Source organism: Camelina sativa, chromosome 15 (genome assembly GCF_030686135.1).
Source record: "Camelina sativa cultivar CO46 ecotype springtype chromosome 15, ASM3068613v1".
Classification (NCBI taxonomy): Eukaryota; Viridiplantae; Streptophyta; class Magnoliopsida; order Brassicales; family Brassicaceae; genus Camelina; species Camelina sativa.
Window position 1 is genome coordinate 11679618 of NC_141894.1, and position 21743 is coordinate 11701360.

The following is a 21743-nucleotide window of genomic DNA, read 5'->3' on the forward strand; positions in this document are numbered from 1 at the left end:
ATCATGTACTCTTCCTGTTCGCTACCTAGGTCTCCCTCTATTAACCAAACGTATGACAACAGCCGATTACACCCCATTATTAGAAAAAATCAGAGAGCGAATCGGTAGCTGGACAGGAAGATGCTTATACTTCGCAGGCCGCCTCTAACTGATCAACTCTATCATACATAGTTTAACCAGCTTCTGGATGTTTGCTTTCCGCTTGCCAAACGCTTGTATCAAAGAGATAGACAGCCTTTGCTCCGCTTTCTTATGGTCAGGACCTTCCTTAAACACCAAAAAGGCAAAAATATCATGGCAAGATGAGTGTACCCCTAAAGTAGAAGGAGGGTTAGGGTTACGTTCTCTACGAGAAGTTAACAAGGTCTCCTGTTTGAAACTCATCTGGCGAATACTAGCGTCTAACTCACTTTGGGTTACATGGCTACGAACTTATCTGCTAAAAAAGGTTCCTTTTGGTCTCTAAAAGATACAACAGCCTCAGGCTCATGGATGTGGCAGAAAATTACTTAAATACCGGCCAATTGCTTCAGCTTTTGTTCGGTCTGAGATAAAGAATGGGCAGAGTGTATCTTTCTGGCATGATAACTGGTCCCAGCTTGGTTGTTTGTTAGATATAGCAGGTTTGCGAGGGTGTATATACATGGGGATTGGTTTAAATGCCACTATAGCTGAAGCTCTCTCTCACCGGAGACGACGGCATTGAGTGGAACATCTAAATCAAATTGAGGCAATTATGGAGAATATTCGAACCAGAGGACTGGTGGAGGCAAATTAAAAGATGTGGTTCTCTGGAAAGGGAAAAGGGATCGATTTAAGCCAAAATTCAACATAAAAGAAACATGGGAGCACCATAGGCGGACAGGACAGAGAACAACGTGGGCTGACGGGGTCTGGTTCTCTCATGCCACGCCAAAGTTCTCCTTCATATCCTAGTTAGCAACACTCAATCGCTTATCAGCTGGTGATCGAATGCTGCACTGGAATCAAAGAATCATTGCCTCATGCCCTCTGTGCATTGCGCCGCAAGAAACGCGTAACCATCTATTCTTTACCTGTTCGATTTCGGCTGAAGTGTGGACTGGACTCACCTCCAAGCTTCTCGCTATCAAATTCACTACAGATTGGGACACAATTCAGACTCTTCTCATCGACAAAACTTTGGGAAACTCTTCTCTGTTTTTGGTCCAGTATACTTTTCAAGCTTCTCTACATTCTCTCTGGCAAGAAAGAAACAACCGACGACACAGGGAACCGGCTGTATCACCAACTCTTCTCATCAAAAGACTAGATAGTCAAGTAAGGAACCGTCTCCTCTCCTCCTTCAAGGTGAAAGCACGGTCGCAGGGTGTATGGAGTTGTGGCTCGCTACGCGTTAAACCGGCTTTCTTAACATTCTCCTAGATTCTCTAGAGTAAATTTCATTAATATTATCAAACTTTTAATTATAGTTTGCACTTGATATAAAACAGTTTTTTCGAATAAATTTTATATTTTATTCAAAAATAAAATATGGCAAACTGCAAATATTAGAAGCTAGATGAAATGCAACTTAAGTGAGAAGAAGATTATAACCAGAAATAACGATATCAGGCTTAGGGAAATTATTTCCAAAATCTTCTCCTATTTTGTTTAGATCCCCTTGGATGAATGTTGCATTCTCTAAGCCGTTTATTTGGGCATTCTTGTGTGCATCTGTTATTGCTTGTGGGACTACTTCATAACCATACATATGTTTCGCCCTAGGAGGAGGGGAATCAGACTTGAACAATCAGCAGCAGTAATACATTGCTTAAAAAGTTAATCTTTGACAGTACTTTCAACTCATATGTGTACCTTCTGGCAAGTGTAAGACCTATGGTACCAGTTCCACGGAAAAGATCGAGCACGACTTCTGAGCCATCTCCTTTAAGTCCAGCGGATTCCTCAATAAGCTTATATAAAACTTCAGCCTACATAGTAAACACCATTTTGTTTTCAACAAGTTTGTGTTTAACGTTTGGAGTGTAAAATAATCATGTTGCTTAACTGTTTCACATACCTGATGAGTGTTAGTCTGAAAGAAAGAGTTGGCTGAAATTTGAAATGTAAGGCCTCTTAAGGTCTCTGTGATTATATCTTTCCCGTAGAGAGTATATTCTTTTTCCCCAACAGATGTATATCCAACCGAAGAATTTACATTATTCATGATGCTTACCTGTATTTCAATACCACATCTCAGCTTTTTTGTGAGAATGATTCTCTATTAATATATAGGGGATTAACAAAAGAGACCTAACAATTTTAGGTGTAGAATTAGCAATAGCAATTAATGGTGTAATTTTGAAGACATAAAAAAAGAGAAAAATTCAGATTAGATTGAAAAGGACATTGTTACTCATCTACTCAAGTTCTTTTTTTCTTCTGATAAACTCACAAATTGTAGGTTGAAATAACTCTATGGTGTTTCTTTTACTTCTACACTATGATAACACAAAGTTTGATAGCATATGTTTGATGTAACAATTTCTGATTGTTTTTCCAATTTAATTTTTCTTATGTCTGATTTTACAATTTGAAACATTTGCAAAGGCTAAAATTATGATTACAAAACACTAGTCTCTGGTTATGGTTATGATTGGTTTATTAATTCGGAAACGGTGAGGATCATTGTCTGCTAAAAATTAAGACAGAGCAAACCAAACTCTGTTCAAAAGAAACAGAACAAAGAAAAGTCCAGATTACAAATTCTTAATTGGATAAGAGAATGAAATATAGAGCCAACAAGAATATGCGTTGACAAAGTCAACCGTCAACAAAATCAACATGCATGCTTCGATTACACGTCTTTTACCTTACACCATCTATTATATGTGATATGTCTAATAACTTGTAAGACTCTCTTTCCTTTTGTCTGCGCCTGTCTCTATTAAAAAAAGTCCCTGCACAACACAAATATACAATAAATCTTCATTTTCACTCGGGAGATTTTTTGACATGTCTGTGAAGAAACAGGCTGTAGAGGGTAAGAACAATGGAAGCCACAAGTCGAGTCATTATTATCGATGTTTGTCGTTCTCGTTCATGGAGTCATCAACGGAAGAGACGAAGAAACCATTGTCGTTGAATCGTATGGATTCCAAAAAGCTCAAGGTAGAGATCGTCAAGTGGGCAAAGCGTGTTGCGGCTTATGCTCGTCAACTTAGCTCGAGGAAACAAGATTAAGACATTGATGAAGAAAGCTTATTGGAGTTTTTTGTCGTTTTGACACTATGATCATTTTTGTTGTTGAAACCATTTAGGTTACTTAATTCTCTTTTTTTTTTTTGGGTACAAATTTATCTTTATTCAATCAATTTTCAAATAGTTTTTCAAATGTTTTCGAGTGGGGTTCATAGAGGTAGTGTGATTGTGTTCCTTTTGTTCATTCCTAATGGAATTATCTGATTTGAATATATGTTGAGAAGTCATGAAACTACAAACGTGATAGATTAATATCTTAGACTTGTAAGATACTGGTTGTTAACTAGTCTCTCCGTTCTATATATGTAGTAATAAAATTCTATTTTAGTTTTATTAAGAAAACAAAACTATATCAAATACCATTGGAGTTTATTAATTAGAAAGTATCCTCCAACTGAATGCTATAACTTAACAACTAGTGTTGTATTAGTTTGAAAGAGGAAATTTTATTATTCTTTTAGCAGGATCTTTAATCAGGAACTCTTGCCTTAGGTGGGATTTTAACTTCTTTCAAAAGGTCTACATGCTTGTCTCTGAATGCTACTATATGTTGGAAAGTGCTCAAACATGGTTCCAAATTTTTTTAAAATATCTAAGAAAAAAAAAGAATCATTGCTAATTCTAGACTACTACATATTGTAATGGATATTGGATACTCTAACCTATATTAGTCGGTTTGGTTTGCTTTTGGTAAACAGTTATTTTAGTTTCTTTAATTTATGCTGAATGAAATCATATATTTTGGTATTAAGTTTAATCTTCTTCAAACAATGTGCTAAATTGGCAAAAACCCATAAGTTAAAAACTTTCCGAAAAGTTAAACCCACTTAAAAAAAAAAAAATTTAAGACAATAATTACGAATAAACCACAATTTAAGTTTGAGTCATCATTAATTAGATACATTATAAATCTCGAATAACTTATCATTAAATTGGAGGATTGTCTTTAGTAGCCCTGAGCATTCGGGTGACCCGATTGGGTTCGGATCGGGTATTTCGGATTTTCAGGTATTTCGGATTAAGAGGTCTTAGACCCATTCAGGTATTTCTAATATTCGGATCGGATTTCAGATAAACACCCATCGGATTCGGATCGGATCGGGTACCCAAATTCAATCCGAAATTAAGTAAACCAAACTCAATTTCATTCAATAATAGTGGCTTGACCATCGATGCTTCTTACTGGCCAAACATATAACACACGAGTTTGTTGTTTTTTTCTCATACCATTCCTATACTAATTGTTTTGACTGAGAATTTTGAGATGAACGAAGTTTCTTCTTCTAATTGTCCATCTTCTCAATCTCTTTCTAAATTCTATTTTAAAAAATGAAAGTTGTACATATTAATATATAAATACTAGAGGTTTTAGAATCCATCAAAGATATTAAAGTGGCAAAATGGTTAGAATGTACCCTTTAAATGCTTTAGGTCAAGGGTTCAAATCTCACTAATGACTATTTTTGCACTATATTTATACATGTTCGGGTTAATTCGGGTACCCGTTAGATATCGGATAATACCCGATCGGGTACCAGATCTTAATAAATTCTAGACCCATTCGGGTATTTTAAAGTTTCGGATACGGATTTGGTTTGGGTTTTTCGGATCGGGTTCGAGGTTCGGGTTTCGGGTCCGAGTATTTTGCCCATGACTAGTCTATAGTGAAATGGTTTCCCTGCGTAGTAGGAATTGACTATAGATCGAATTTTTTTTAACCATATACTCCATCTGTTTCAAAATATAAGATGTTTTGGAGAAGTTTTTTGTTTCATAATATAGGATGTTTTCAAATTTCAATGCAACTTTTAGATTAGTTTAGGATTTTATATTATGCAATATTGTTTCTGATTAGTTGAACTTGTTAAAAGTAAAAACGTCTTAATCTGCGTGTTTTGCTTAAAACATCATATATTTTTAAACGGAGGGAGTATTAAAGAACATTTGTAGCTAAAATACTGCTAATCAATTTTAGAAAATTTTAGTAACATTGTAGCTAATATATCGCTAATCAACATGTGGATGTTGTTGATTTTTTTTTTAGGTTATTTTAAATCGAAGAAAAGATAAATTTAAAAAAAAAAAAAAAAAAAAAAAAAAAAAAAAATGTTTGAGGAGATAAAGAAAATAAGATTAACTAAACAAATCTAACTACAAGTATTTTTTTGGATTACCGTCAAAAACAATTTACCACTTTTAGAATTTATATATATATATATATGTATATATGTATATAGTATAAATATGTGTGTTTATATGTAAGCTTTTTAATTTAAAACAACAGAACATATCTCTTGTCAAAAGAATCAAAATGTCATTTTTCAAATTTGCTATCTTTTGTGTCGTCCTTGTTTCCATGGCTAGCCTTCATGAATGTATGTTATATATATATATATATATATATATATATATATATATATATATATATATATATATGTGTGTGGTTTATTGTTCATTGTTTATCATCATCGCCACCTCTATTATAACAATTGAATAATTTTTCAAATGATTTTCTTATATATAGGTAATTTCTTCAAAGACCTTACGAAACCACCTTTGAAAGATCCATGCTTTTTCGCAAAGGATGTAAAAGGCTACTGCTGCCGACATCTTGTTCAAGGGACGACAATGTGCTATAGAACCTTAAAACTTTGTAGGGAAAATGTCAACATAAATCATTGTAATCCTTATGCAAAAAAGAACTAAATATTTTTACAAATATTTACACGTACCATATAATTTCATACATTTACTCATAACTCAAACTGTAAGTTTTAATTTTAATTCACTATATACAGTTATGTAATGCAAAATGATAAACCTTCTTTCTCTTCTTTTTATGGGCACATGCTATTACAAAATGATAAACCTACAACTTAGTTTTATTACACATACAAGGATTTATACGGTTTACAGAATCTATACATGTACAAGAGTTATATTGCAGGTGACGTTTGAGTTTGTAGTATTGACTTAGCTCTTTTATATACTTACTAGGTTAGACCCGCGCTATGCCGCAGGATACTTTTTATAACTATTTTTAGATTTTTTATATATGTTGAATTATTGAAAATTTAATTTTTAAAAATTTTAATTAACTGTAAAAACTATGGTTTATACAATGATAAGATAGAAAAATATATTAATAAAATAAATATAGAAAAATCTCAAATTCAAGATGACTTATAAATATTTACATTGAAATCAGATAGATTTAAATACTAAATTGTATAAATATTATAACTAACCCTAATGTATGTAAAACTTCTCACCTCCTTTAGTTTAATCATCAAAAAGACTTTAATTTTATCTTAAACATAGTCTTTTCCACGACTGACACACTTGATCCCTGATTTGATCCCGCCATGATCCCACCAACACCAGGTTTCATAACAACAACGGTTGGGATATTGCGCCATGGCGAGAAGGATGAGATCTCGTCTAATAAGTCTGAACACACACTTCGTTGGTGGACTACAGTGCTCTATTGGATCTTCGCAGGATTTTTTGGGGGCTTCTTCTGATGGAATTCTTCTTCTTCTTTTGGGTTTTAGAACTAAGGAAAGACTGGAATTTTCTACACAGAAAAAGAGAGGAATATTAAGGTTCAAATTTGTAGCCAAATCCAAAACATAGCATCAAGTATGAGAGACTCGTACATAGCTTTCACTTGCTTCAAGCATGGTGTGAGACTATTGTTCTTTTCTTTGAATGACACATCTGATTAGGATTTTGATGTCATTTTTCTCCTCTGGTGTTGAGTGTATGTTGCTCGTCACCTTCCTCTCTTGTCAATTGCCATACACAGGTTAATTTGGGTTCTTTTAATGTTTTTCGTGGACACCATTGTAATTGGGCTGGACCCATAAAGAAAGAGTAAATTGTGTGGAATGGAGAATGATTATTATTGGATAAAAGTATTGAGTTGTAATAATCCTTATAATTTGATTGGCTAACTCTTTTAACTGATGTGTCAACTCCTCCTTCAACTAAAAAGCTGAGGTGTCAACATTGAAGAGAAACACATTCAGTTTTTATTGTATTGATTGGTTTAAGATTTTCTATACTTTTTTCATTGAAAAAGTCATGAAAGCACCCTCACCAAATAAAGAGATTGTGAATCATCGAGTCCATGGCTTTTTATTGTTCTTTTGTAGAAACGACATAATGAACGTAGGTCTTCCTACCCACTTGAATGTCAACATAAAGATTACACATAATGTATATATAATTTTTGAGATGTATTGAAAACCCTGCAACATATAATAATGAAAAAACTTTTAATAGTAAAACAATGTCTATGATGAACGTATCTGTAACACCCGCGAACCAGAAATATGGTTTGTGCATCGATCGACGTAATCGGGTAGTTGGTATTCGGATTATTTTCGCCGATTTGACGCAGTTTGGTTGATGGAAACCTAGGACTCGAGTATTTAAAGGGAAAACTTGACGCCACTTAGTTTTCTTTAGTCTTGTTCCCAGAAGAAGAGAAAGAAGAGAAAAGTTCTAAAACGTTTTTGAGAGGTTTCTGAGGATTTCTAAGTCAGTTTTTTTTTGCTTTTGGAATGTGGAGAAGAAGGTCTTAGCATGGGTGTCGAGTAGTGGTCGTCGGAAAGCTTGGATCTCTCTTTTTTTTGTTAGATCTATTAATTTTAGAGGTGAGTGCGTGACCATGGCTTATCTAAGCGTTTGGGTGTGTCGACGCCTATGGTAGAGTTGTTTTGTTTGCTTGTTTTTGTGTATTGTTTGTGTTTATCTATTTGCTTGTTTGTATAGCCCAGTAGATGGGAGGATCGCCTCACTTAGTATTTCAGATAATTGTTACACCTCTCTTTTGTGGTGCAGATAAAGACAATGTGTGATTGTGGTGCAGGTGAAGGCAATTTGTTAGGTTGCTAGAGGTTAGTTGTAGAACATTGTTAGGACAATGGTTATTTGCCTCTTGACATTGTTGGATTTGAAATTGAGAGACTTTAAGATTGGGTTATTCTTTATTGGAGTTATTTATAGTATTATTGCTATTGCTTATGTTATCTGTTGTTGTTGTTAGGATGTTAGTGAGTATGGGATCATTAGCTAAATGTCAAAAAATGAAAAAAAAAAAAAAAGGATGGGTTGTTTCATTTTGGTATCAGAACCCTTACGGTTCTAGGTCTATGGTTCATCTTAGCTTGTGATGTTGATGTCTGGGATTGCATGCTTGAGTTGATTATGTGAATTAGTCAATTGTGTGTGGCATGGGGTCCTATAACATCCTCTTCAAGCCTTCAATGAGATTCCATGGTAAGTTGTGTGTTTATGTATGCGGTTTTAATTATGAGCTTAGCTATCTATCTTTGGTAGTGCTAATGGTTAGAGGTGGAGCTGTTGCTGGTCGTGGGCGCGGTTGTGGTCGTGGTCATGGTAGGGGAAGAGGCCCAACTGCTAGTGAGACTGTAGACCAGAGTGTGACAGAAAAGGGCGTTGACGAGTCGCATGCGATTTAGGAGCAATTAGTAGGTGTCGTTAGTGGTATTGATGGAGCTGTAGGAGCCAGTGGGGGCAGTGTCGGTAATGCCCCCAAATCGCACTATGACCACCCAGGCCATCGGACGGGACCGGAACGCTGCTATGGTAACGTTCATCAAAGATCCGGCCGAGTGCGAGAACGAATCAAGCCTTTCGGCCAGTCCCTTGGTGAGGTTCCCGACCACACGACACATCCTTAAGGCTTTGCAACCCTATAGACACGGCGTGTGTTGAGCCGACTCGGACTAAGTCTATATCAGTACGACTCGCTCGATTAAAAGAAATCCGAATGCATTAATACTTAAAAGAGCTATCCACAAACGTTTACATAAAAGGTTGCCAAGGCTTAGTGCCAAAGTTTGGTTCGCAACAAACATACTTTGAATTTTACAATAGACACCAAAAAGAAAACTACTCCGGAGTCCTATCGTTCACCACGCCCCTTAGTTCCCTCTAGGGTTACCTGCAGAACAACAATATTATCATAAGTAATCTTAGATTACTTAGTGAGCTCAGGGTTCCTGCAGAGAAATAAATTCCCAAACCCAAACCCCATCAACAACCAACATGCAAGCATAAAGAACGACATGCAAGCATAAGCGATCAACATGCAAGCAGAGATAAACAACTGACAAGCAAGTATACATCACCATAACCAATCAGAGATGACAAACGAAAGCTGATAAGCTTAGCAAAATAACCAAACAATCAATCGCAACTACATGCAACAATGTACAACAACATGCAACAACTTAACTTGAAATAAAACATAATTTTTTAACAATTTTTAATTTATCAGGGCCCGGTATGCATCCTTTTCCCTAACCCCTCATGAATCTCCGAACCGCAACAACAAAGGCAGGCGATAGATATCAATCAAAGCCACACCGTCGTGTAGACAGTCTCGGCCAGGGTAGTGAGCCCAGTAACCTCCAAGCTCTTCGTAACCAGCTCTGCACACACACGAACATGGGTTGCATGTCGCGGCTGCATGTGGTACGAAATGGGAAGGATAGCGATACCAAATCTTACAACGCTTAGCCGGAGTTTCTCGCGGACTAAAATGCTTTAAGACTTCACCGAAGTCTATACTTGAGTTTATATGGTTCTTAAACCCATAATTTTATAAGTTTCACAACTACTTCTCGCCCTTGTCACTAGATCATTTCAAACTAGCAACCGGCACAACCTCACCACGCATGCATTTAAACAAGAAAACGTAAAAGAACTTCAAGTAAATGCATCTACATGCTTCATGCAAAACCGTGCACTAGATGGATGTCTTTAATTCCCCATCTAAGCCGGCAAAATATGTGCCTGAACTCACAGTAAACCGTCGACGAAAAGTCTCCTTTACTAAAGCTTCTCTCGCGGCACACTCGAATCTTTTCTTTGGTTAGAATCGATTTCCTCTTTGAATTATTTAATTCTTCCTCTTTTAGTTCTCCCACTAAGCTCCACTAATCCTCTTTGAATTATTTAATTCTTCCACTAACTCCCACTAACTTCTCTTCATTAAAATATTAATCCCACTAACTCCCACTTCTTCTTCATGATTAAAATAATCATCCCACTTAATCTCTTTGACTTAGACGATTTTTGGTGGTGAGAAGTCTTCTAGCGTCCTCGGTCGACCGTCGTCGATCCTCGGCAACTTTCTCGGGCTCTCGATAGTTTTCTCGGGTCCTCAGCAATTTTCTCGAGCTCTCGACAACTTTCTCGAGCTCTCGACAACTTCCTCGAGCTCTCGATAATTTCTCGGGCTCTCGACAACTTCCTCGACACTTTCCCTTGGCACTCTCGGCACTCTCGGCACTCTTGGAACTCTTGGTTGACGCGTCTCGGGTAACACGGGCGGTACGCCTCAGACGACTTGGCCAATTCTTGGTCCGTGTAACTTTTCTTGGACTTTCCTTCATCAAACTTTCAGCTCTGCTTGCTGGCTTCTTTTCTCGGCCTTTTGGACTTCAATTTGGCGTTGAAAATTTACCCCTTGGTGAGGGTCACTACATTCTCCCCCCTTAATAGAATTCGTCCCGAATTCCATAGGGTTCTGATGGTCCTGCCTCATCTTCCTCGACAAACAACTGGGGATACTTGGCACGGATCCTGTCCTCGTCTTCCCATGTGGTTACCTTACGGTTCTACTTTCCTCAGAACACTTGAATTTGAGGAATGCTTCTGTTCTTCAACTTCCTGGTCCTCCTTTGCCCTATTCCAAACGGTACTTCGGGGTATGTGAGATTTGGCTCCAACTCCTCGATAGGCTCCGGCACAATCATGTTAGGATCTGGTACATGCTTCTGTAGTTGTGGAACGTGGAAGACTTTATGCAATCACATAACCTCGGGCATCGATAACCGATAGGCTACCTCTCCAACTCTTTTCTCGATCCGGTATGGTCCAATAAACCTTACCGCAAGCTTTCCCACTTTACCAAACGATCATTTCCCTTTTGTGGTGCAACCTTCAAATACACCATGTCTCCAACTTCAAATTCCACTTCTCGCCTTTTGCGGTATGCGTACTTCTTCTGGCGATCTTGTGCTTTCTTCATGCTTTCACGAATGAACTTGATCTTCTCCGTCGTCTCATCAATCAACTTGTGATTGAAACTTGTCCGCTCTCCAACTTCCGTCCAACACAAAGGCATTCTACACGGCCTTCTGTACATGGCTTCAAATGGCGACATGCCGGTACTCGAGTGATAACTGTTGTTATACGCGAACTCAACTAATGGCAGATTCTTCTCCCAATCTGATGACCATTCCAGTGCACATAGTCGGATCATGTCCTCTATGGTTCGAATTGTCCTCTCCGTCTGCCCGTCAGTCTCTGGGTGAAATGAGGTACTCATATGAACATCTGTTCCCAACGCTCTCTGCAAATCTTTCCAGAATATTGATGCGAACTTTGGATCACAATCGGAAACAATATTCGCTGGCACACCATGTAGCCTCAAAATTTCGTCTATATATTTCTCTACCAAAATAGGTGCTTGGTCCGTACTCCTTACTGGAACCAAATGGGCTACCTTGGTTAAACGATCAACCACTACCCATACTGCATCACGGATTCGCCCTTTTCTTATTGGTTGACCGGTAAAAAAATCCATCGAGATAGAGTCCCATTTCCAAGTCGGTATGGGCAAGTTGCGAAGCAATCCTGCTGGCAGTTGATGCTCTACCTTGATTCTCTGACATGAATCACATTGGCTCACCCATTTCACTACTGCTCTCTTCAGTCCAGGCCAATGATAGTACCTACGCACATCCTTGCACATCTTGGTGCTCCCCAGGTGTATACTTAATGCTGAGCTGTGGGCGGCTCCTAGTATCTCGTCTCGTAGTCCGTTCCGGTCAGGTACAGTTACTCTCCCGTTGAGAAGTAAAGTGTCATCATCAGCTAAATGATAACCACTAGCATTTGGTCCTTCTGAACTTTTCAACTCCTCGATGATCTTTTTCAGGTTCTCGTCTTTGGGTTGTTCTTCGCGAATTCGATGTAGTAGGCTCGCTTGGGTTACAGCTTGTAAACCCAACGGCTCACTAGATTCTCCTTCCAAGGCTAAAAGCCTTACCTTCTTCAATTCCTCGGCCAAAGACTCTACGTCTTTCTCGACATCAACTTGTGCTCTTCTTCGGCTTAGCGCATCTGCCACTACATTCGCTTTGCCTGGGTGATACTGAATCTTTAAATCGTAGTCGGCTACGAACTCCATCAATCTCCTCTGACGAAAATTAAGATCTGGTTGTGTGAACAAGTACTTAAGACTTTGATGGTCTGTAAATACCTGAACAGCTTCTCCATACAAATATGATCTCCATATCCTCAATGCAAACACCACGGCTGCCATCTCCAGGTCATGTGTGGGGTAGTTCTCCTCATGCTTCCTTAACTGTCTAGATGCATAAGCAATCACCCTATCTCCTTGCATCAAAACACATCCAACTCCAATTCTTGACGCGTCTGTGAACACAGAATATGGTTGATTTGGCTCAGGTAGGGCTAACACTGGTGCGGTTGTCAGCGCTCCCTTTAACTTCCTGAAAGCTTCTTCTACCTCTTCGCTCCATATAAAAGGTACTCCTTTCCCGGTAAGTCGTGTCAAAAGTTTTGCAATGGATGAAAACCCCTTTACGAACTTCCGGTAATAGCCTGCAGGGCCTAAGAAACTCCTCACTTCCGATGCAGTCGTTGGCTTCGGCCAATCCTGTATTGCGGCGATCTTTTCTGGGTCAGCGGACACACCTTGCTCCGAAACTCGGTGTCCTAAGAACCCAATCTCCCTCTTCCAGAACTTACACTTACTGAATTTAGCAAACAGCTTCATCTCTCTTAGCCTTTCTAAAACCTTCTTCAAATGCTCCGCGTGCTCCTCGGCATTTTGCGAATATATCAAAATGTCATCGATAAATATTATCACGAATCGATCCAGATAGTCGTGGAATACTTCATTCATCAATCGCATGAATGCCGCCGGTGCATTGGTAAGTCCAAACAGCATTATCACGAACTCGTACTGGCCATATCTTGTTTGAAACGCCGTCTTCATCACATCTTGTTCCGCAATCGAGATTTGATGATAGCCAGAGGCTAAATCAATCTTTGAAAACCAACTTGCTCCTCTTAGCTGGTCTAACAGCTCATCGATCCTTGGCAACGGATACTTGTACTTGATAGTTATATTATTGATACCTCGGTAATCAATACGTAACTGCATGCTTCCGTCCTTCTCCTTGACGAATAGTATTGGGGCTCCCCATGGCGATGAACTTGGTCGAATAAAACCCTTCTCCAACAAATCCTCCAATTGAGTTTTAAGTTCAGCCAACTCGGCCGGTGCCATGCGATATGGTGCCTTAGCAATTATGGTAGCTCCGGGTTCCAAATTTATGGTAAAAGGATGGCTCCTTGGTGTAGGCAATCCTTCCAATGGCCTACACACGTCCTCAAAGTCCTTGACTATAGCAATGTCCTCAACTTCTATGCCTTCCTTGTCATCTCCTCCCATGGCGGTAAGAGTGATTAAATAAACCTCATCCTCCTCACTCGATCTTCCAATCCTTGCTGCCGATACGAAATATGCTGTTTTACTCGGGCTGATCCCATTGAAAACTAGAGGTGTCCTTCCTCCATTTTCAAATATAACCCTGCTTCTACTGCAGTCTATATGGGCTTGGTGTTCCGATAACCAATCCATTCCCAAAATAGCGTCAAACCTATCCAATGGCATCACCAAAGGATTCACCGGGAGGTTCGTTTCTTGCAAAATTGACACTTCCTTGACCCATCTTCTTGTCTTCAGCGGTGGTTGATTACCAGCAGTGAAGACATTAATGTTCACCACTTCCTCCTCACACAAGTCTCCAAACTTGACAACCACTTTGGGAGTCACAAAACTATTGGACGCACCCGAATCGAACAGTACATGTGTGGGGTTACCACCAACAAGTAATGTTCCTAAATGCAAGGCAAATATAACAAAATGCAATGCTAAAACTAATCACACAACCTCACAACCAACACAAAACAATCACAACAATCACAAGGGAGTTAGACCCAATCAAACCTGTTATAGGGCCCTTCGCGGCCTGCTGAGGTTTGGATGGCTCTACTCCTAAAGCAAAAACATTTGCTGGGGTTGTTTGCTTCTTCGCTGGGGGTTCCTTCACTTGGTTCGCTGCCTGGACACGGTTCACAGTTCGGGCATTCGGTTTGGCAGGCCTTGATGGACATGAGTTCGCATAATGTCCTAACTCACCACAGTAGAAACATGTGACAGTTGACAAGTTGGTATCCTTCCACAATGGTCGGACAAGTTCAAGCAAAATTCCCTACTTGACCGCACACATAACATCCTCGCGGATCCATGTTACTCACATTACGACCCCCTTGACTAACATTCATTTTAACTTTACCGCGGCCTGTGCCCCAATTCCGTCCTGCGACTTGTTTCACCTTTCGGGTGTTCACAATCTTAGTCTGCTGAACCGGTTCCTTCTTTTTCTCCTGAGCCGAAATCTCCTTCTCGATCTCAATGGCTTCCTCGACACTTACTGCTCTCTCTTCTACTTCTGCGACACTACGGTATGTCACAACGTGCAACCTTCCTCTAATATATGGCCTGAGTCCGTTAAAGAATCTCCGGGCCATAGCTAACTCGTCATCGTTTCCTTGGTACAAATACCTCCGAAGTCTTGTGAAAATTCTCCCATAAGCTCGAACAGTCATTTCACCTTGTTCTAGTTGCAGGAACTGATTCTCCAAGCGGTCGCGTGACTCTGGTGGGAAGTATTTTAGCTCAAACTCTTTCTTAAAGATTCCCCACGTTATAGTCTGAAATCGGTAACGAGAAACTACGGTATCCCACCATGCACGAGCATCTTCTTCCAAGAAATTAACTGCAACCGGTCTCCTAAATCCTCTGGACACTTTGTCATCTCAAAATTATTTTCCAGGTCTTTTATCCATGCGTCTGCTAATACAACATTCGGGTCTCCTTTGAACTTACGAAATCCTAAGTTCCGCAACAACATTACTTGTTTTAGAAATTGGTCGGATGGATCTTCTGCTGCACGGTTTGCTTGGTCATGCTGTTGTTGCTGGATCATGTGATTCAAGAGATCTTGAATCATTTTAAGTGTCTGCTGAGTCTCTGGCACATTCTGCTCACTCGGTCCTTCTCCATGCGCTCGGTCTCCCCTCGGCATGTTTTGAGTTGGATAGGCAACGAACGGTCCAAACGGTGAAAACCCTGGCGGGTACATACCCTTCGGTGTACTAAATCGATTTGAACTCGATGGTGTGTATCTCGGCGTCGCGACAGGTACATCCCATTCAGGCAGATACATATTCGGGTTGAATATGCCTGGAAACGACTCCTCCCCTTGGGCATCCCCAAAATGCGAACGCCATTCCTCCGGACCAAATTGCTGACTTGAACCCCTCCCTGTGTCCGGAGAACGATGCGTCGACCTAGTCCTTTCGGATCCTTCACGAGAAATCTGCATCCACGATCAATAAAGGGTTTTACTTAATCACATCTAACCCTAAGTGATGAACGATCCGGATATCCTAAGTGTCTATTGCGACCATTTGACTCGATTAATCATTTAAAAACGCGAGTAATATACAGCATCATAACCATGCTCTGATACCACTGTTGTAACGCCCCGGAACCGCACTATGACCACCCATGCCATCGGACGGCACCAGAACGCTACTATGGGAACGTTCCTCAATGATCCGGCCGAGTGCGAAAACGAATCAAGCCCTTCGGCCAGTCCCTTGGTGAGGTTCCCGACCACACGACACATCCTTAAGGCTTTGCAACCCTACAGATACGCCGTGTGTTGAGCCGACTCGGACTAAGTCTATATCAGTACAACTCGCTCGATTAAAAGAAATCTGAATGCATTAATACTTAAAAGAGTTATCCACAAACGTTTACATAATCCCACCAACACCAGGTTTCATAACAACAATGGTTGGGATATTTCGCCATGGCGAGAAGGATGAGATCTCGTCTAATAAGTCTGAACACACACTTCGTTTGTGGACTACAGTGCTCTATTGGATCTTCGCAGGATTTTTTGGGGGATTCTTCTGATGGAATTCTTCTTCTTCTTTTGGGTTTTAGAACTAAGGAAAGACTGGAATTTTCTACACAGAAAAAGAGAGGAATATTAAGGTTCAAATTTGTAGCCAAATCCAAAACATAGCATCAAGTATGAGAGACTCGTACATAGACTTCACTTGCTTCAAGCATGGTGTGAGACTATTGTTCTTTTCTTTGAATGACACATCCGATTAGGATTTTGATGTCAATTTTCTCCTCTGGTGTGGAGTGTATGTTGCTCGTCACCTTCCTCTCTTGTCAATTGCCATACACAGGTTAATTTGGGTTCTTTTAATGTTTTTCATGGACACCATTGTAATTGGGCTGGGCCCATAAAGAAAGAGAAAATTGTGTGGAATGGAGAATGATTATTATTGGACAAAAGTATTGAGTTGTAATAATCCTTATAATTTGATTGGCTAACTCTTTTAACTGATGTGTCAACTCCTCCTTCAACTAAAAAGCTGAGGTGTCAACATTGAAGAGAAACACATTCAGTTTTTATTATATTGATTGGTTTAAGATTTTCTATACTTTTTTCATTGAAAAAGTCATGAAAGCACCCTCACCAAATAAAGAGATTTTGAATCATCGAGTCCATGGCTTTTTATTGTTCTTTTGTAGAAACGACATAATGAACGTAGGTCTTCCTACCCACGTGAATGCCAACATAAAGATTACACATAATGTATATATAATTTTTTAGATGTATTGAAAACCCTGCAACATATAATAATGAAAAAACTTTTAATAGTAAAACAATGTCTATGATGAACGTATCTGTAACACCCGTGAACCACAAATATGGTTTGTGCATCGATCGACGTAATCGGGTTGTTGGTATTCGGATTATTTTCTCCGATTTGACGCAGTTTGGTTGATGGAAACCTAGGACTCGAGTATTTAAAGGGAAAACTGGACGCCACTTAGTTTTCTTTAGTCTTGTTCCTAGAAGAAGAGATAGAAGAGAAAAGTTCTAAAACGTTTTTGAGAGGTTTCTGAGGATTTCTAAGTCAGTTTTTTTTTTGCTTTTGGAATATGGAGAAGAAGGTTTGAGCATGGGTGTCGTGTAGTGGTCGTTGGAAGGCTTGGATCTCTCTGTTTTTTGTTAGATCTGTTGGTTTTAGAGGTGAGTGCGTGACCATGGCTTATCTAAGCGTTTGGGTGTGTCGACGCCTATGGTAGAGTTGTTTTGTTTGCTTGTTTTTGTGTATTGTTTGTGTTTATCTATTTGCTTGTTTGTATAACCCAGTAGATGGGAGGATCGCCTCACTAAGTATTTCAGATAATTGTTACACCTCTCTTTTGTGGTGCAGATAAAGACAATGTGTGATTGTGGTGCAGGTGAAGGCAATTTGTTAGGTTGCTAGAGGTTAGTTGTAGAACATTGTTAGGACAATGGTTATTTTTTCCTCTTGACATTGTTGGATTTGAAATTGAGAGACTTTAAGATTTGGTTATTCTTTATTGGAGTTATTTATAGTATTTTTGCTATTGCATATGTTATCTGTTGTTGTTTCTTGTTGTTAGGATGTTAGTGAGTATAGGATCATTAGCTAAATGTCAAAAAATGAAAAAAAAAAATGAAAAAAAAAAAAGGAAGGGTTGTTTCATTTTGGTATCAGAACCCTTACGGTTCTAGGTCTATGGTTCGTCTTAGCTTGTGATGTTGATGTCTGGGATTGCATGCTTGAGTTGATTATGTGAATTAGTCAATTTTGTGTGGCATGGGGTCCTATAACATCCTCTTCAAGCCTTCAATGAGATTCCATGGTAAGTTGTGTGTTTATGTATGCGGTTTTAATTATGAGCTTAGCTATCTATCTTTGGTAGTGATAATGGTTAGAGGTGGAGCTGTTGCTGGTCGTGGGCGCGGTTGTGGTCGTGGTCATGGTAGGGGAAGAGGCCCAACTGCTAGTGAGACTGTAGACCAGAGTGTGACAGATTTCCTTACCGATCTAACTTATGGTCGATGGTCAATAGTCTTAGTTTGCACCTTCTCTTCTTTCTCTTCGCGGCAACACCTTCTTCTTTCTTCGCAACCCACTCTCCTTTCTCTTCTCTTTCGCTCACTTTCTCTCTCAAGTTTTTCTCAACTTAACCCTTTGTGATTTTTGCAAAAATGAGAAGGATGAAGAGTTATTTATAGAGTATTTGAGCGGCGAAGTCGACCAATGCATGTCGCATGCACGCTCGTCGTTAGTGTCTATTAGTGCACCACTTAACACTTGGAAGAAAACTGATCAGCCACCTTGAATTCCACTTAGCTCTTTCGATTTCTTTAATCCTCCACCTAAGCTCCACTAATCCTCTTTGAATTATTTAATTCTTCCACCAACTCCCACTAACTTCTCTTGATTAAAATATTAATCCCACTAACTCCCACTTCTTCTTCATGATTAAAATAATCATCCCACTTAATCTCTTAGACTTAGACGATTTTTGGTGGTGTGAAGTCTTCTAGCGTCCTCGGTCAACCGTCGTCGATCCTCGGCAACTTTCTCGGGCTCTCGACAGTTTTCTCGAGTCCTCGGCAACTTCCTCGAGCTCTCGACAACTTTCTCGGCAACTCAACAACTTCCTCGAGCTCTCGACAACTTCCTCGAGCTCTCGACAACATCCTCGAGCTCTCGACAATTTCTCGGGCTCTCGACAACTTCCTCGACACTTTCCATCGGCACTCTCGGTCGATGCGTCTCGGGCGACACGGGCGGTACGCCTCGGCCAATTCTTGGTCCGTGTAACTTTTCTCGGACTTTCCTTCATCAAACTTTCAGCTTTTCTTGCTGGCTTCTTTTCTCGGCCTTTTGGACTTCAATTTGGCGTTGAAAATTTACCCCTTGGTGAGGGTCACTACAGTGTTGGTACCGAATTGGCCAGTGGGGCTGGGTTTCAATGTGTGGTGGTCACAGCGGGTGGAGCCCTTAGTCGAGGGTGGAGCCCCGGATCGCATTGCTGACTTGTTGACGCAGTTGCCGGAGCGGTTGGCGGAGCTGTCTCAGTGCAGGCTCCAGTAGTGCTGCCAGATGTGGCGGAGGTGCAGTAGCCGAGCATTGTTGGAGCAGGATCTCATTCCTAGTATGTCGGTATGCTGCAGGAGATAGGTAGGATCGGTACGACTCGATTTTCAGGCAGTATCGAACCTATAGTGGTTGATACGTGGAGGAAGAGGCTGGAACGCAACTTCTAGTCTCTCAAGTGTCCTGAGGAGTATTCGGGCGGACATAGAGGTTCATCACTTGGCAGATGACGCCCATGTTTCGTGGAGGTCAGTGGCTACCAGGAGTGTGAAGAGGAACTTGACTTGGTTTATTTTGTGGAGGAGCTCAACCGCAAGTATTTTCTTCTTGAGGCAGTGGACCGGATGGAGGTCAACATGTTGAACAATGATGGAAGCTGTCCAGCGTATGCTCCCACACTTCAAGAGATCAAAGAATTGCTTCCAAGATTTTTAGAGGCTAAAATTATGTTCTCTCCAAGAATCTGTAATAGTGCGGCTGATAGAGTAGCAAAGGAGTCTCTTTCCTTTTAGGATGATGATCCTAAGTTATACTCTATTACACGTCAACAAAATCAACATGCTTCGATTACACGTCTTTTACCTTACACCATCTATTATATGTGATATGTCTAATAACTTGTAAGACTCTCTTTCCTTTTGTATGCGCCTGTCTCTATTAAAAAAGTCCCTTCGCAACACAAATATACAAAAAATCTTCATTTTCACTCGGGAGATCTTTTGACATGTCTGTGAAGAAACAGGCTTTAGAGGGTAAGAACAATGGAAGCCACAAGTCGAGTCATTATTATCGATGTTCGTCGTTCTCGTTCATGGAGTCATAAACGGAAGAGACGAAGAAACCATTGTCGTTGAATCGTATGGATTCCAAAAAGCTCAAGGTAGAGATCGTCAAGTGGGCAAAGCGTGTCGCGGCTTATGCTCGTCAACTTAGCTCGAGGAAACAAGATTAAGACATTGATGAAGAAAGCTTATAGGAGTTTTTTGTCGTTTTGACACTATGATCATTTTTGTTGTTGAAACCATTTAGGTTACTTAATTCTCTTTTTTTTTGGGGTACAAATTTATCTTTATTCAATCGATTTTCAAATAGTTTTTCAAATGTTTTCGAGTGGGGTTCATAGAGGTAGTGTGATTGTGTTCCTTTTGTTCATTCCTAATGGAATTATCTGATTTGAATATATGTTGAGAAGTCAAGAAACTACAAAAAGGATAGATTAATATCTTAGACTTGTAAGATACTGGTTGTTAACTACTCTCTCTGTTCTATATATGTAGTAATAAAATTATATTTTAGTTTTATTAAGAAAACAAAACTCCATTTTTATCAAATATCATTGGAGTTTATTAATTAGAAAGTATCCTCCAATTGAATACTACTCCCTCCGTTTCAAAATATAGGATGTTTTAAGCAAAGCACGCATATTAAAAAGTTTTTAATTTTAACAAATTCAACCAATCAGAAACAATACTGCATAATATAAAATATTAAACTAATCTAAAAGTTGCATTGAAATTTGAAAACATCTTATATTATGAAATAACAAACTTCGGAAACATCTTATATTATGAAACAACAAACTTCGGAGGGAGTATAACTTAACAACTAGTGTTGTATTAGTTTGAAAGAGGAAATTTTATTATTCTTTTAGCAGGATCTTTAATCAGGAACTCTTGCCTTAGGTGGGATTTTAACTTCTTTCAAAAGGTCTACATGCTTGTCTCTGAATGCTACTATATGTTGGAAAGTGCTCAAACATGGTTCCAAATTTTTTTTAAAAATCTAAGAAAAAAAAAAGAATCATTGCCAATTCTAGACTACTACATATTGTAATGGATATTGGATACTCTAACCTATATTAGTCGGTTTGGTTTGCTTTTGGTAAACAGTTATTTTAGTTTCTTTAATTTATGCTGAATGAAATCATATATTTTGGTATTAAATTTAATCTTCTTCAAACAATGTGCTATATTGGCAAAAACCCATAAGTTAAAAACTTTCCGAAAAGTTAAACCCACTTTAAAAAAATAAAATTTAAGACAATAATTACGAATAAACCACAATTTAAGTTTGAGTCATCATTAATTAGATACATTATAAATCTCAAATAACTTATCATTAAATTGGAGGATTGTCTTTAGTGAAATGGTTTCCCTGCGTAGTAGGAATTGACTATAGATCGAATTCTTTTTAACCATATACTCCCTCTGTTTCAAAATATAAGATGTTTTGAAGAAGTTTTTTTGTTTCATAATATAGGATGTTTTCAAATTTAATTGCAACTTTTAAATTAGTTTAGAATTTTATATTATGCAGTATTGTTTATGATTGGTTGAACTTGTTCAAAATAAAAACGTCTTAATCTGCGT

General features: G+C 39.1%; 2 protein-coding genes and 2 pseudogenes across 3 annotated transcripts; 3 read left to right on the forward strand and 1 right to left on the reverse strand.

Annotated features, from left to right (window-relative positions):
• The first annotated feature begins 269 nt into the window (after positions 1-269).
• Positions 270-1511, forward strand: LOC147926516 (uncharacterized; annotated as a pseudogene).
• On the reverse strand, positions 1473-2213 carry LOC147926517 (uncharacterized). The gene is made up of 3 exons (XM_087486950.1): positions 2042-2213; positions 1837-1952; positions 1473-1742 (listed from the first exon to the last, which is right to left on the reverse strand). Exons 1-3 carry the CDS (start codon positions 2186-2188, stop codon positions 1553-1555), a joined length of 453 nt encoding a protein of 150 aa, XP_087343076.1. The 5' UTR covers positions 2189-2213; the 3' UTR covers positions 1473-1552.
• Positions 2214-2897: 684 nt separating this feature from the next.
• On the forward strand, positions 2898-3461 carry LOC109129261 (uncharacterized). Its single transcript, XM_019237087.2, has one exon. The coding sequence runs from the start codon at positions 2977-2979 to the stop codon at positions 3202-3204; it is 228 nt and encodes a 75-aa protein (XP_019092632.1). The 5' UTR covers positions 2898-2976; the 3' UTR covers positions 3205-3461.
• A 13504-nt stretch (positions 3462-16965) lies between these two features.
• LOC147926518 (uncharacterized) lies at positions 16966-20705 on the forward strand (annotated as a pseudogene). Its single transcript, XR_015581943.1, has one exon. The product of XR_015581943.1 is annotated as an uncharacterized LOC147926518 (transcript).
• Positions 20706-21743: the final 1038 nt, after the last annotated feature.

Bases quoted from the DNA above. Each gene is read 5' to 3' on its own strand.
- LOC147926517 (XM_087486950.1), bottom strand. From the start codon at position 2,188: ATGAATAATGTAAATTCTTCGGTTGGATATACATCTGTTGGGGAAAAA. The intron at 1,953-2,041 runs GTATGTGAAACA...TTTACTATGTAG, and splicing joins TTCAGACTAACACTCATCAG to GCTGAAGTTTTATATAAGCT. The intron at 1,743-1,836 runs GTACACATATGA...CCCTCCTCCTAG, and splicing joins GGTCTTACACTTGCCAGAAG to GGCGAAACATATGTATGGTT.
- LOC109129261 (XM_019237087.2), top strand. From the start codon at position 2,977: ATGTCTGTGAAGAAACAGGCTGTAGAGGGTAAGAACAATGGAAGCCAC.